This window comes from Neoarius graeffei, chromosome 20 (genome assembly GCF_027579695.1).
Source record: "Neoarius graeffei isolate fNeoGra1 chromosome 20, fNeoGra1.pri, whole genome shotgun sequence".
NCBI classification, from domain to species: Eukaryota; Metazoa; Chordata; class Actinopteri; order Siluriformes; family Ariidae; genus Neoarius; species Neoarius graeffei.
The window spans coordinates 42,135,072-42,151,822 of NC_083588.1; the positions used below are offsets into that span (position 1 = coordinate 42,135,072).

Genomic DNA, 16,751 nt, shown 5'->3' on the forward strand with positions numbered 1-16,751 from the left:
ATTTAGCAGACCCTGGAGTGGTGGTGCACTGTTCTACTATGCAGCGATACCTGAACAAATATGACCTTCATGGGAGAGTCATCAGAAGAAAACCATTCCTGCATCCTAGCCATAAAATTCAGCGTCTGAAGTGTGCAAACGAACATCTAAATAAGCCTGATGCATTTTGGAAACAAGTCCTGTGGACTGATGAAATCAAAATAGAACTTTTTGGCCACAATGTGCAAAGATATGTTTGGAGAAAAAAGGGTGCCAAATTCCAGGAAAAGAACACCTCTCCAACTCTGAAGCATGGGTGTGGATCGATCATGCTTTGGGGTTGTGTTGCAGCCAGTGGCACAGGGCACATTTCATTGGTCGAAGGAAGCATGGATTCGAATAAATACCAGCAAATTCTGGAAGCAAACATCACACCATCTGTAAAAAAGTTGAAGTTAAAAAGAGGATGGGTCCTACAATAAGACGATGATCCAAAACACACCTCAAAATCTACAATGGAATACCTCAAGAGGCACAAGCTGAAGGTTTTGCCCTGGCCCTCACAGTCCTCTGACCTAAACATCATTTGAAAATCTGTGGATAGATCTCAAAAGAGCAGTGCATGCAAGACAGCCCAAGAAACTTGGAGAACTGGAAGCCTTTTGCAAGGACAAATGTGTGAAAATCCCCCAGGTAAGAACTGAAAGATTATTAGCTGGCTACAAAAAGTGTTTACAAGCTGTGATACTTGCCAAAGGGGGTGTTACTAGGTACCAACCATGCCCAAACTTTTGCTTCGGGCCCTTTTCCTTTTTTGTCATTTTGAAAATGTAAAAGATGAAAATAAAAAATTTGTTTTTGCTTAAAATAAAAAGGGAATGAGTCATCTTTAACTTTATGCCTTTTGGAGATCATTCCATCTTCAACTTGCTTAATTGTTCACAGTAACAGCAATTTTGACCAGGGGTGCCCAAACTTTTGCATACCACTGTACATCAATCAGACTTTTTTGTTTTTTTGCCGAAATACAAGTCAAAGTTTGCACAAGTTTTACACACAACTCAGAATAGCAGCATGCTAAGCTATCATAACCAGAATTAGTGAAGGCCAAATGAGGCTTGATGAAGCAATGAGGTTTTCCAGCCCACTAATTCACCAAAAGATTCATAAATCAAGGCTTCATTCAACCCAGTGCTCACTGATGATACCTACTGCTAAACATTATGAATAGCAGCCAAATCAAGTGATGGTCATAAGCCCTTGGTTATGGTGCAAAAATTAATGACCAGAGTGAATATAACCATTCTTCTGTTACCAGTGTAGTTAACAATAACAGTAATGATAACAATAAGCCAGACAATTATTTTTTTTTTTACACACACACACACACACACACACACACACACACACACACACAGATGAAGGAGGGATGGAAATTTTTTTTGATTTTTTTTTGAAGAAAATTATTTTCTTCACTGTGCTTGGGTTGAGGCAGTTCCTCTTGTTAGAAACAGCCTCCCCAGCCTTGGAGAACACTCTCTCACATGGGACTGAGGATGCTGGTGAACATAAACACTGATGTGCCAGCTGGTATAGCTGAGGGTAAACATGTTTTAGCTTTTTCCCATATTGAAATGGATTTTGATCCATTTTCCCTATTACATGTCAATGTACCATCAAAAATGATTTTGAAAGATATTTTGAGGTAATCTTCCTACCTAGGGATACATTAAGAGCAACAAACAAAGTATGACCTTGCTTCCACAAAGGACAATTAAAGAAGCTCTGTCTTGTTACACACACAACTCTATACACTAGTGCAGGGTTTCTCAAACTTCTTTGCTCTGGGGCCCAGTAATATTTGGCCTTGGTGCTGCAAGGCCCTGCATAGGCCTACGCCTCTGTGCGCCCCCACGCACACACACACACACACACACACACACACACACACACACACACACACACACATCGTGTGCGCCTCCATAGATAGATACATACATACAACCCCGATTCCAAAAAAGTTGGGACAAAGTACAAATTGTAAATAAAAACGGAATGCAATGATGTGGAAGTTTCAAAATTCCATATTTTATTCAGAATAGAACATAGATGACATATCAAATGTTTAAACTGAGAAAATGTATAATTTAAAGAGAAAAATTAGGTGATTTTAAATTTCATGACAACAACACATCTCAAAAAAGTTGGGACAAGGCCATGTTTACCACCGTGAGACATCCCCTTTTCTCTTTACAACAGTCTGTAAACGTCTGGGGACTGAGGAGACAAGTTGCTCAAGTTTAGGGATAGGAATGTTAACCCATTCTTGTCTAATGTAGGATTCTAGTTGCTCAACTGTCTTAGGTCTTTTTTGTCGTATCTTCCGTTTTATGATGCGCCAAATGTTTTCTATGGGTGAAAGATCTGGACTGCAGGCTGGCCAGTTCAGTACCCGGACCCTTCTTCTACGCAGCCATGATGCAGTATGTGGTTTGGCATTGTCATGTTGGAAAATGCAAGGTCTTCCCTGAAAGAGACGTCGTCTGGATGGGAGCATATGTTGCTCTAGAACCTGGATATACCTTTCAGCATTGATGGTGTCTTTCCAGATGTGTAAGCTGCCCATGCCACACGCACTAATGTAACCCCATACCATCAGAGATGCAGGCTTCTGAACCGAGCGCTGATAACAACTTGGGTCGTCCTTCTCCTCTTTAGTCCAAATGACACGGCATCCCTGATTTCCATAAAGAACTTCAAATTTTGATTTGTCTGGCCACAGAACAGTTTTCCACTTTGCCACAGTCCATTTTAAATGAGCCTTGGCCCAGAGAAGACGTCTGCGCTTCTGGATCATGTTTAGATACGGCTTCTTCTTTGAACTATAGAGTTTTAGCTGGCAACAGTGGATGGCACGGTGAATTGTGTTCACAGATAATGTTCTCTGGAAATATTCCTGAGCCCATTTTGTGATTTCCAATACAGAAGCATGCCTGTATGTGATGCAGTGCCGTCTAAGGGCCCGAAGATCATGGGCACCCAGTGTGGTTTTCCGGCCTTGACCCTTACGCACAGAGATTCTTCCAGATTCTCTGAATCTTTTGATGATATTATGGACTGTAGATGATGATATGTTCAAACTCTTTGCAATTTTACACTGTCGAACTCCTTTCTGATATTGCTCCACTATTTGTCGGAGCAGAATTGGGGGGATTGGTGATCCTCTTCCCATCTTTACTTCTGAGAGCCGCTGCCACTCCAAGATGTTCTTTTTATACCCAGTCATGTTAATGACCTATTGCCAATTGACCTAATGAGTTGCAATTTGGTCCTCCAGCTGTTCCTTTTTTGTACCTTTAACTTTTCCAGCCTCTTATTGCCCCTGTCCCAACTTTTTTGAGATGTGTTGCTGTCATGAAATTTCAAATGAGCCAGTATTTGGCATGAAATTTCAAAATGTCTCACTTTCAACATTTGACGTGTTGTCTATGTTCTATTGTGAATACAATATCAGTTTTTGAGATTTGTAAATTATTGCATTCCGTTTTTATTTACAATTTGTACTTTGTCCCAACTTTTTTGGAATCGGGGTTGTACATACATACATGTTTATTATTCATCTCATCTCATTATCTCTAGCTGCTTTATCCTGTTCTACAGGGTCGCAGGCAAGCTGTAGCCTATCCCAGCTGACTACGGGGCGAAAGGCGGGGTACACCCTGGACAAGTCGCCAGGTCATCACAGGGCTGACACATAGACACAGACAACCATTCACACTCACATTCACACCTACGGTCAATTTAGAGTCACCAGTTAACCTAACCTGCATGTCTTTGGACTGTGGGGGAAACCGGAGCACCCGGAGGAAACCCACGCAGATACGGGGAGAACATGCAAACTCCGCACTAGGGATGTTAACCGATGACCGTTTGACCAATGGTGGACCGAATCAACGTCAACCGGTTAATTTTTTTTTGGTTGTCAGTTAAAAAAAAATCAATCGTTTTGAAGCTGCCGATTTTGGAGTGGAGAACCTGGAATTCTGTGTTGTAAATGCTTGGGGAATGCCATGCGGTGTAAGGACGACAGCTGACAAATCAGAAACACCCATTCAGTCATGTCCCGCCCTCCCGCCCCAGTTGAAGACAGCTGCCACTCGGCGAAAGAAAAGTGTAGACACAGGCTTTTTAGCTTACAAATTACTATTTCAGGGATGCAAATGGCGCGCCTTTTGGCTGATGCCGCCTTTTTCATGGCTGAATCACGCAGATCCGATTTTTTTTTAAGGGTGGCGTTGGAGTGTCTGATTATAATTTCATCAAAGTAAATTCTGTATATAAGCAAATGCCATTACAGTCCATGAAACATAGGAAGTATAAGTATGAGAAGAAAACAGTAAATCAGAAAGCTGCGCACATTTGCACATGCGCAGCTTTCTGATTTACTGTTTTCTTCTCATACTTATACTTCCTATGTTTCATGGACTGTAATGGCATTTGCTTATATACAGAATTTACTTTGATGAAATTATAATCAGACACTCCAACGCCACCCTTAAAAAAAAATCGGATCTGCGTGATTCAGCCATGAAAAAGGCGGCATCCGCCAAAAGGCGCGCCGTTATTCCAATCACTGAATGTTATGTACTTCTTCTAGCACTTGACTTTATTTTCAACGCCATCATGGCCAACTGAAACTGTCTCTAAGCTGGAGCCATTTGTCCTCCGCTCCAATACAAACCCCTCAACATCAGTGCCGCATTTGACTAAATGTTTCGCGCTGTAGAAAAGGTAATGTGAGTGGAGGGCAGTGACTGGGACTGAATGTGCGGATGCTCGCGGTTAGATTTAGAATAGATTCTAATAATTCCAATTCTAGAATTTTAAACTCCGAGGTTAACCGAATAATGAGGCTCGGTGGTCGGTCAAGATTTCTTTTAGTTTTCGCCATCCCTACTCCACACAGAAAGGCCCTCGCTAGCCACGGGGCTCAAACCCGGACCTTCTTGTTGTGAGGCGACAGCGCTAACCACTACACCACCGTGCTGCCCATAGTTTTTTTTTTTTTCTTGTTAGTAGTACTTGTTACAAGTAGCAGGCTTATACCAGCATAACAATATTTTGGCTAAATAAGACCTAACAGGAGTGCATTGGCAGAATTGTAGAAAATTGCCAAAATGACCAGTAACTGTCCAAAGATATGCCATTATTATTAGTAGTAGTAGTAGGCCTATTATTATTATTATTATTATTATTATTATTATTATGGGGCGGCACGGTGGTGTAGTGGTTAGCGCTGTCGCCTCACAGCAAGAAGGTCCTGGGTTCGAGCCCTGGGGCCGGCGAGGGCCTTTCTGTGTGGAGTTTGCATGTTCTCCCCGTGTCCACGTGGGTTTCCTCCGGGTGCTCCGGTTTCCCCCACAGTCCAAAGACATGCAGGTTAGGTTAACTGGTGACTCTAAATTGACCGTAGGTGTGAATGTGAGTGTGAATGGTTGTCTGTGTCTATGTGTCAGCCCTGTGATGACCTGGCGACTTGTCCAGGGTGTACCCCGCCTTTTGCCTGTAGGCAGCTGGGATAGGCTCCAGCTTGCCTGCGACCCTGTAGAAGGATAAAGCGGCTTGAGATAATGAGATGAGATTGCTATTATTATTGCTTAGGCCTAAACTATTATTAAACAAGGGAAACTAACAGAAGTGCTTTGGCTTTGAGATTATTGCCAAATTACATAAATATACTGATATGTAGGCCCAATAATTTGACTTTATTATTATTATTATTATTATTATTATTATTATTATTATTATTAACCTATTATTACCATTTGCGTAAGAACCATTAATCCAAGGTTTTCTTTTTTACTTTTGTCTTTTAGATTTTTTTTTAACTACACCTTTGAACTTGAAGCACTGCCAAACAGTGCCTCAATAACATACACACACTTATAAAAAGGTCTACCAGAAACATGGGACCTCAAACCGAGAAACCTAAACCCCACTGTAGCCCTAATACTGACTACACAGTCCCAGTATGAAGAAGGGAGAACTGAACGTAGGCTACATGCTGACCTTTAACCTCAAATGACAGGCCCAGTCACCCACAGAGATTTGGTAAAAGTCAGTATTCTAATGCAAAGGATGTGCCTGCTTTCTCGCCACCAACAGGTCGAAACGAGGAAGACAGGGTGACAAGGCCACTCGGAGCGTGTTTTCTGAGTTGAGCCTGTTTCGGTATTTTGTCTTTGTGGCTGTCAAATGTGAAAATGCGGTCTCGCAGAGGTATGTTGAATGGAAAGGCATCAGTGTTTTCACTGCCATCTCACTCAGCTGGGGATATTCATCGCAGCATGACAGCCAGAATTCAGACAGAGAAAGTCAACCAAATCTCGACTGCAGACCAGCATCGCACGAAAGCTCCAGAAGTTTATCCTGCACCACAGGTGGCAGAGCGCTCGTTTCTGGGTTGGTGAACGGATCTCTTACCCATTGCTTTTCCGTGAGATGGGATTTTGAGGGGAAGTATGAATCAAAATGACGCAGTGTTTCGGTAAGGTGTTGTGCGATCACTGCCGGCACCTGCCCCAAATCCACACCTTCATCGGCCAGAAACGACAGACAGCCGAACATGTCAAACACACCTCTATTAACTCTGTTGGTCCAGACTGAGAGCTTCTTTTTGAAAGCCATGATTTTATCATTGGCTTGAAAAATGTCACACGCTTGGCCTTGGATCGACAGGTTTAGCATATTGAAATGGTCCAGGATGTCAGAAAGATAAGCTACCTTTATAAGCCAAGACTGATCTCGCAGGTCATCGGCAAGATTGGACTGTTTATTTGTCAAGAATGCCTCAACCTCATGCCTTAACTCGTACACTCTGTTCACCACTTTACCCCGTGACAGCCAACGAACCTCAGAGTGCAAGAGCAGATGAACATGATCTGCACCCATCTCATCACACAGAGCTGTAAATAGATGGGAATTTGTCGGATTGGCCTTAATGAAGTTCACTATTTTGACCACTTGATTTAAAACTTCATGAAGCTCTGTGGACAGGCGTTTAGAGGCAAGTACCTCTCGATGAATAACACAGTGCGTTGCCTGCACTGATGGTGAAACGGCTTTTACCCGAGCAACAACTCCATTGTGCCTGCCGGTCATAGCCGCTGCTCCATCTGTGCAGACACCGACGCAACGCCCCCATATCAACCCAGAGATGTACCCATTAAGCATACAAAATATTTCTCCAGGGGTTGTGGTCCCTGGAAGCACCTTACAAAACAAAAAATCCTCATGAAACCGGCCCTCATGAGCATATCTGATGTAGATCAGAAGCATAGCCAAGTTACAGAGATCCGTGGTCTCATCCAGTTGAATGGCAAACCAGTCAGATGACTTCGCCCTTTCTAAAATTTGCATTTCGATGTCTGCCGCCATATTGTCAATTCGACGACAGACCATGTAATTTGACAGAGGAATCTCTTTTACTTTGGCTGCAGCAGCCGGACCCAACACCTCGCTACAAGCAGTAACAATCGAAGGCATAATTAGCTTCTCCCCAATTGTGAAAGGTGCCTGGCATTTGGAAATGTGGTGTGAAATCATGTATGATGCCTTTGTTAGCTTTTCATTCTCGGTCAAATTACTTTTCAACACTTTAGTTTGGGTGGCCAATTCATCACGTTTTCTTCTGAAAAAATCCTCTGATTTATCCTTTGCCTCTTTTCCACCAAATCAGTTCCAGGGCTGGTTCGGGGCCAGTGCTGGTGCTGGTTCACAACTCGTTCAACTTGCGAGCCAGCTGAGAACCAGTTTGCTTTTCCATAGCTCACGGTGCTAAGGGAAGCCACGTCAGTTACGTCGCTGTATACGTCAGTTACGTCGCTACGTTTGCATAAACCTTGGCGTGAATATCGAAGCAAAAATAACACGGAAGAAGCAGCAACAACAACAACAATAATAATAATGGCTGACTTCGCGTTTGTACAGCTGCTGCTTCTCGTTCGTCACTTAAAAATGGCGACCTTTCGCGGTCTTGTTATTGTTGTTGGTCTTAACAACCCCCCCCGCTGACGTAAGCGGTTCTTTCCTCTGGCCCAGCAGAGAGTTGGTGCTAGCCTGGAACCGGTTTTTCTGGCCCCAGAGCCAGTTCTTTGTCAGTGGAAACAGAAAACCCGGTTCCAAACTAAGCACTGGCCCCGAACCAGCCCTGGAACTGCTTTGGTGGAAAAGGGGCAAAAGAGCACCTCCTATCCTAACAACCCACTAACCATCTAACATGCACTCACTTCTTGCTCTATGATTTCCTGTGTTTTACTGTAGCTTGATTGTTTTTCTCAATTATAAGTCGCTTTGGATAAAAGCGTCTGCTAAATGTAATGTAGGCTGATTCTGTGGACTCTTTTAAAAGGCAATTAAAGACGTCTGTTTAGACAGGCGTTTTGGTAATGTGTTGCATTGGCCTGCATTTTATGTAATTTTTGTGTATTTTAGTGTTGTGTGGGGTTTTTTTTTCCATTCTTTTTCCATTTTATGCTGTAAATGACTTTTGTAAAGCACTTTGTGACTGTCTGGGAAAAGTGCTGTACACATAAATTTTTACTTATTTACACATGTAAGTAAATGTACTTTTTACATGAAAAATAAATTAAAATATGAAAAACTGTATAGTTAGGATAAAGGTATAAAAATAAAGTATTTATATCAATATCTGTTAGCATATTATTTACACATTTCAAAAACATAAAACTTCTAAAAGGAAAATATGAAAAAAAACCATTTAGGGGTCATAAATTCGCAATTTTTTTCACGTGATTCCAGACCATACATAAAACTTCATCTCATCTCATTATCTCTAGCCGCTTTATCCTGTTCTACAGGGTCGCAGGCAAGTTGGAGCCTATCCCAGCTGACTACAGGCAAAAGGCGGGGTACACCCTGGACAAGTCGCCAGGTCATCACAGGGCTGACACATAGACACAGACAACCATTCACAGCTACGGTCAATTTAGAGTCACCAGTTAACCTAACCTGCACGTCTTTGGACTGTGGGGGAAACCAGAGCACCTGGAGGAAACCCACGTGGACACGGGTAGAATATGCAAACTCCGCACAGAAAGGCCCTTGCCGGCCACGGGGCTCGAACCCGGACCTTCTTGCTGTGAGGCGACAGTGCTAACCACTACACCACCATGCCACCCTACATAAAACTTCTTTAATGAAAAAAAAAAATTGTTAGGCCACCCATAAAGTATTGGATCTATAAAGGAGAGCAGGCAGACTTGGGACAAGTGCTTTTGTAAATCGTGTGAAATTCTTTTCAGGTAGCGTCACATTTATATTTCATTAGAGAATATTTATTATACCTTCTTACCACAACATTAGTTTCTCAGCTTGTCACACATACTGGCCTTCAGATTTAATTTTTTCTGTCATTATTTTTTGCAGGGAGATATGAGACATTGAGGGGAGATATAGGACATTATGTTGGGAGACTTGGGGCATAGTGGGGAGACATGGAACAAAAATAAAATACCAAGGCCTATATGTTTAATTTTTATTTATTATCAAAACTTGTCACATATGAACTGTATGAACACACAATGCTGGTTTAGTGAGAGAAAAATATCAGTTTGCCCAAAACCTGACTCGACAAAACAGTTCCATTCTCAAGAAGGAATGAAAGAAGCTTAATCCTCATGCAGGTACACACCCACATTTTTAACAATAGTTTTTAAACAATTTTATATCTGTAAACCAGAAGAAAAAATCCTGTAACATGATGAACTGTCCCAACTCTCCCCATCTGGTCATTTTGGTGAAAAAAAAATCCTTAAAAGCTTTTTTCCCAGAATTTATGCTTCAGAAATAATACCATATATGGTAACTCTAGGCTGCATGCTTGAATTCTTAACAAATCCTGAATTTACCAGCATACATCAGAGGATGGAGGTGAATTGTGAAGTAGAAAATACAAGTTTTGGTTGACAAAAATATTTAACTGCACATGCCTTACTGCAGTGCAGCTTCGTGGCTCCAAAGGCAGAAGGTTACTCTAAGAGGCAAAATCTAACTTCTGATGTAATCTAAAACCTGATTGGTTGAAATTAATTTCTGGGAATACAAACTGTCCCAAGTCTTCCCCATCCCAAGTCTCCCCACTGTCCCCCAATGTTGTCTCATCTCATCTCATCATCTCATCTCATTATCTCTAGCTGCTTTATCCTGTTCTACAGGGTCGCAGGCAAGCTGGAGCCTATCCCAGCTGACTACGGGTGGAAGGCGGGGTACACCCTGGGCAAGTCGCCAGGTTATCACAGGGCTGGCACATAGACAACCATTCACACTCACACCTACGGTCAATTTAGAGTCACCAGTTAACCTAACCTGCATGTCTTTGGACTGTGGGGGAAACCGGAGCACCCGGAGGAAACCCACACGGAGAACATGCAAACTCCACACAGAAAGGCCCTCGCCAGCCACGGGGCTCGAACCTGGACCTTCTTGCTGTTAGGCGACAGTGCTAACCACTACACCACCATGCCGCCCCCCCCCCCCCCAATGTTGTCCTCCCATTAATTTATTTGAACAAGTATAGTGAATACACACACACACACACAATGCTTCTCATTGACAAGCTCTTTGTCTGTCAAGATAATGGGAGGTGAGTAGGCATAGGATGATCTCATTACCATGAGGAGGAGACACGAATTGAGAAATAGATGAGAAGAGGAGGATAGTTCTTTCCAAAAAAGTCACACACATTATGGATCTCTCTCTCTTACCATTACCATCCTATCTCCCTGCATGCTGTCAAAACAATGAAAAGAGCTGCAAGTCCCTTTAGTGTTAGTTATATGTCTCACAATGTTTTGTCATCAAATCAAGTAGCACACACCCACACACACCCACAGAGCACCAGGAACAGACTGCTTTAATATCAGTGCTGTGAAGGCAAGGCATCATTTTCAGAAATGCCCAGTTTTGTCAGTTACACCCTTTTGGCTGCCTAATCTGCTAGAAGAAGATGACTAATGCAAATAAATGACATTCTGTGTGGGATTCAGTGGTTCATATGCCAGGATTCTGATGAGAAGGACTATTTTGTGGAATAAAGCCCTTGACTTTAGCCCCTTTTTTTTTCTTAGCTGGAACATCAGGTCCTTTCCCCATTACTGGCCTCTGATCTATTAGCAAAGAGTCATCAAACAGGCTAACCATGCATGGAATGAGTTCTGTAATACAAATTGTCACTGTTATTTACAGCATGGCCACACAAAAGCAAACATGATGGCGATTAATTGCACAGCTTCCAAATGGGACATACTTGCAAAAGGCGGTGCATCTTGAACCTGGTTGGAGAGCAGGAAAAGAGAGACAGCAGATGGAGGAGAGGAAGATAAGGAGGGGGTGTGGGCAGGCGGCAAGTTAAGAGCCCATTTCCCTGAGTGATTCCATTAAAATTCTCCACAGGGCCAATTACAGTGTGAAGTAAAAAACGTCCTCTCTCATTAGGTGCTGATGAGGAGAGGATGCTGCCAGTCAGGGGGGAGGAGGGACGAGAGCATGTGTGCTGCTTTGCCTTTTTATGGTTTAATTATTGTCCATATCTCAACTAACCCATAAACTGGGGAAAAGGTAATTGAAATCTGTTGTTCACACTATGCACTTTATATGTCAATAAACTGGTAAGTGTGCATGCTGATTCTTGTATTCCTCTAAAGCTGCTGGCTGAAGCTTTTTCAGAACTGCTTTTTCTAAAACTTTAGGTTTGGGAAATGGGTCTCCAAGGGCTAATCCGAGTCAGAGCTAAATAACATATGTAGCAGGAACTGTATTGCATTCCTTCTGATGCATTCCTGAGAACCAGGGTACAATAACCAAAAACCTGGAAGTCCATCCATCCCTTATCTGTAGCCGCTTATCCTGTACAGGGTCGCAGGCAAGCTGGAGCCTATCCCAGCTGACTATGGGTGGCAGGCGGGGTACACCCTGGACAAGTCACCAGGTTATCGCAGAGCTGACACATGGAGGCAAACAACCATTCTCACTCACATTAGAGCCACCAATTAACCTAACCTGCATGTCTTTGGACTGTGGGGGAAACCAGAACACCCTGAGGAAACCCACACAGACACGGGGAGAACATGCAAATTCTACACAGAAAGGCCCTCATCAGCCACTGGGCTCAAACCTAGAACCTTCTTGTTGTGAGGTGACAGTGCTAACCACTACACCACCGTGCCACCCTAACCTGGAAGTCTTAAAATAAATTTAAATAAGCAAATGCTGTCATTCAAATAAGATTAATAAAGTATCTAATGAAATACTCAAGTAGTTAATCTAATAAATTTTAATTACTTAAAGGATTTAAACTAGGGCTGTCAAACAATTAAAATTTTTAATCTAATTAATCACAGGGTTGCTGTGAATTAATTTTGATTAATCCCATTCTTAAATATGACTGAAAAATTCACATTTTCTGTGTATTGTTGTTAGAACAGAAAGATAAATGATAAGAAGCGGATATAACATTTCTTTTTTAATAACAAAAGAAATTTAATTCTGAACAATTTTGGCAACTTATTGATTGCTGTTTTTCTTTGTAAATACAGGATAGGTGAATGGAACTTTTCTTTTTGTACAAACAGCTCCACTTTCACATGATTACATGTGGCCCTTTTACCTTTTATTTATTCATCTTTTAGCCAGTTGCTAAGACAAACTAACTGGTTAACATTTTCTGAATGTAAAGCTGACCGTTTCTTCTAAACAATATGACCTGCAACTGAGAAGAGTCGTTCGCATGGAACCATGGATGCAGGAGTCGCTAGATATTTGCGGGCAAGCAGGGCCAGCTTGTCATGGGCTCCTGAATGAGCAGCCCACCACTGCATGGGGCAGTACTCCATACTTATGCTTGGCTCTGCTCTGTACCTGTGTATGTCTCTGTCAGGTTGCACCTCTTCATCTGACTCTGAATCTGAGCCCATCTGTAGAAGATGAATTTTCTTCCTTGGTGGTCCAACTTGAGAAGTCTGCATAGACCTTCTGGGTGATTGTTCATAAAGCATCCCTCCAAGTGAGGTCCATACCTCTTCTCTTTCACTCTTAGGCAGACTCTTCAAGTCTTTGAAATGTGGCTCCAGTGCCGTTGCAAGCTTGAGCCATGCAGTGTTAATATTTTCTTGGCGGGAGGCTAGATCTTCCATGAAGATTGTTTTAAATCTCACCACATATGCAGGATCTTCTTCAGAGACTTTCATCACTTGATGCAGGTGGCAGAGAGCAGGCAGTACTACTGAGCAGGAGATATAGGCCTCTCCACCCAGAATCTCAGTTACATCCCTGCAGTAGAATAACACACACACACAAGTTATTTGAACACCAGTTGGTATGCTAGCAAATCTGTTAAACATTATAATTTGAGCTTGATCAGTTAAATTAAAATTTTTAATATGCACATTATATATGCATTCCTTACCTGCAGGGCTCTAGAAGAGTGCTCAGTCTCTGCAGTTTGTCCCATTCTGATGGTGTCAGTATAACCAGTTTGTGGTGTTGATGGTCAAGGGTTTCTTGTATTGCTGCTTGATTGCGGTTTAGGCGCTTGATCATTTCCAGTGTAGAGTTCCACCGCGTTGAAACGTCTTGGATCAGTGGCTCCTGCTTCTGTCCCAGGGCCGCTTGCTGTGCTTGAAGCTCCAAGGTGTTTGCCGCGCTGTGTCTGAAATGGCCGACAATTTTGCGACACTTGGCTAATACATTCGCAAATCCACTATCGGAGAGGCTCACGTTGATGCTTCTCTGTAGCATGTGAGCGATGCAGGGCATGTGCTCATATGGCAGTAGTTTAGCCGCAGCTGTCATATTGCGTGCACTGTCCGTTCCTATAGTTGAGATTTTTCCTTCAATTTTCCACTTGTGTGCCACTGTTTGAAACTGTTGAGCGCACGCCTCTGCAAAGTGACGCGCTTCTGTTTTCATTACGGTTAAAGCAAATGACTTAAGTTCCCAGATTTTAGTGATGTGGTGCGCCGTCACACCCAGATAATTGTTGTTACTCACGGAGGTCCAGTGGTCTCCTGTCAAAGCAACATATTCCGCTGAAGCCAAATCCTCTTCCTTCGTTTTCTTTTTAGCATCATAGAGTTTGTTGATTTTGGTAATCACTGTGCCTCTCGACGGTGGCTTATAGAATGCGTCAAAAGTTGCCACTTTCAAAACTTCTGCGAGGCCCGTGTCCTCGACAATATTAATCGGTCTACAGTCCTTGGCTATCCATCTGGCAATTGTGTCAGTCAGCTTGTCAGATGTTGTCTTACTTAATGCCCTGTGTTCGGTAAGAGTGGTCTGACGCATGCCAGGCAGAACACCTGAAGTTGAAGCCCCAACAAATGAATGCTTGGCGTTAATATGATACTTAAGGCTTGAGGTGCTTCGGTGAAAGGAAAAGTCCTTCCTGCAGTGTGAGCAAACCACAATATGTTTGTTTACTGTTCCATCTTTGTTCTTTTTATACTCGAACTGTCCATCCAGAGGGCCAACGGGTTCTTTGGACTCCTCCATGTTGCTCGTGTCAGCCATGCTGTTTATGCGACAATGACTGAATGCAGCAGGGGTTGAATTGTGGTGTCACCGGCTGGCTGCAGTGCACATGCGCAGACTCTTTATTCATCTTCGGTAGCTGTGCACGCGCCTTCTCCATCCATGAACGCGTCAGGGGTTGAATTGTGGGTAAAATTGGGTGGGAATGCGTTAAAATAATTATCGCTGTTAATTCCTGAAATTAATCATCTCGCGTTAACGCATTCATTTTGACAGCCCTAATTTAAACATATTTAAAACTTTTATACTAGATGTCCTGTTAATTTCAGCATGTTTTTTTTTTGTCTGTGCTTTACTTAGTTATGGCCAGGTTCTTGCCCAAACTGATAATTGCATCAGTTTTTCTTTGGCTAATCAATTGGGGGTTACAGTGGTGTTTGAAAGTTTGTGAACCCTTTAGAATTTTCTATATTTCTGTATAAATATGACCTAAAACATCATCAGATTTTCACACAAGTCCTAAAAGTAGATAAAGAGAACCCAGTTAAACAAATGAGACAAAAATATTATACTTGGTCATTTATTTATTGAGGAAAATGATCCAATATTACATATCTGTGAGTGGCAAAAGTATGTGAACCTCTAGGATTAGCAGTTAATTTGAAGGTGAAATTAGAGTCAGGTGTTTTCAATAAGAAATTAGAGTCAGGTGTTTTCAATAATAAGAACCTTCTCCCATCTGTGAAACATGGTGGTGGTAGTATCATGGTTTGGGCCTGTTTTGCTGCATCTGGGCCAGGACAGCTTGCCATCAGTGATGGAACAATGAATTTTGAATTATACCAGCAAATTCTAAAGGAAAATGTCAGGACATCTGTCCATGAACTGAATCTCAAGAGAAGGTGGGTCATGCAGCTAGACAATGACCTAAGCACACAAGTCGTTCTACCAAAGAATGGTTAAAGAAGAATAAAGTTAATGTTTTGGAATGGCCAAGTCAAAGTCCTGACCTTAAGCCAATTGAAATGTTGTTGAAGGACCTGAAGCGAGCAGTTCATGTGAGGAAACCCACCAACATCCCAGAGTTGAAGCTGTTCTGTGTGGAGGAATGGGCTAAAATTCCTCCAAGCCGGTGTGCAGGACTGATCAACAGTTACTGGAAACGTTTAGTTGCAGTTATTGCTGCACAAGGGGGTCACACCAGATACTGAAAGCAAAGGTTCACATACTTTTGCCACTCACAGATATGTAATATTGGATCATTTTCCTCAATAAATAAATGACCAAATACAATATTTTTGTCTCATTTGTTTAACTGGGTTCTCTTTATCTGCTTTTAGGACTTGTGTGAAAATCTGATGATGTTCTATTTGTGCAGAAATATAGAAAATTCTAAAGGGTTCACAAACTTTCAAGCACCACTGAAGGTGCCTTGCTCAAGGGAACTTGAGCCAGTCTTGCTGGTTCAAGGAATCAAACAAGCAACCTTTTGGTCCCAAAGCTGTTTCCCTAACCATTTGGCCATGGCTTCCCCTAGTCTTTATGTGCTCTAAGAAATGCTGTTCTGTTGAGTTTATCGTTCATTTTACATTTCATAGAACGCCACTATATTCCATTCTAGGTAATAAGCATGCATAGTAAATATAAAGCCTTTTGGTGTCTATCCTAAATTTGTCTGAAATATTTAAAAGCCAGAAAAAGAAAAACACGATACCATCTGGACTACCAGCTTTCCTGGGATTTCGCTTCAGAAGCGATACTGATTAATATTTAGCAAATGAAAACCATACAGGCAATAATATCAATCCTGCTTCAGGAGTCTGAAAGTTGCCTCTACTGCCCAGTTTATTCATTCTTTCACATATTTGATCATCCCACATCCACTGATATAGTCGCACTACTCCTTTGAGTTCCCCCTGAATTTAAAAATCTTGCATCATGACAGATGAATCTCTGCATTTTATTTCTCCACTTCCCAATTGTCATACATCTGTCAAAGATGTGGAGTTTCTCCATCATCCATGGATTCTATTGGTGACTTATTTAGTTCTCTGTGAGCATACACATATCCACAGATGATAAATCAATAATTTCCTCTGCTTTCATAGATGTCATAACCAGATGCTGGAATAGTGCCTCAATCCTCTCTTGCATGAATTGTCAAGCTATTTTTTATTTGGGTGCTGTGCCCAGCATCAGGACCAAACTGTATAGTGTTATTTAAA

At 42.1% G+C, this 16,751-nt stretch overlaps 1 protein-coding gene across 1 annotated transcript; it reads right to left on the reverse strand.

Annotated features, from left to right (window-relative positions):
• Positions 1-12,746: 12,746 nt before the first annotated feature.
• On the reverse strand, positions 12,747-14,565 carry LOC132869052 (E3 SUMO-protein ligase ZBED1-like). Its single transcript, XM_060902407.1, has 2 exons — positions 13,463-14,565; positions 12,747-13,326 (listed from the first exon to the last, which is right to left on the reverse strand). The coding sequence occupies exons 1-2, from the start codon at positions 14,563-14,565 to the stop codon at positions 12,747-12,749; spliced, it is 1,683 nt and encodes a 560-aa protein (XP_060758390.1).
• Between the last annotated feature and the right edge of the window lie 2,186 nt (positions 14,566-16,751).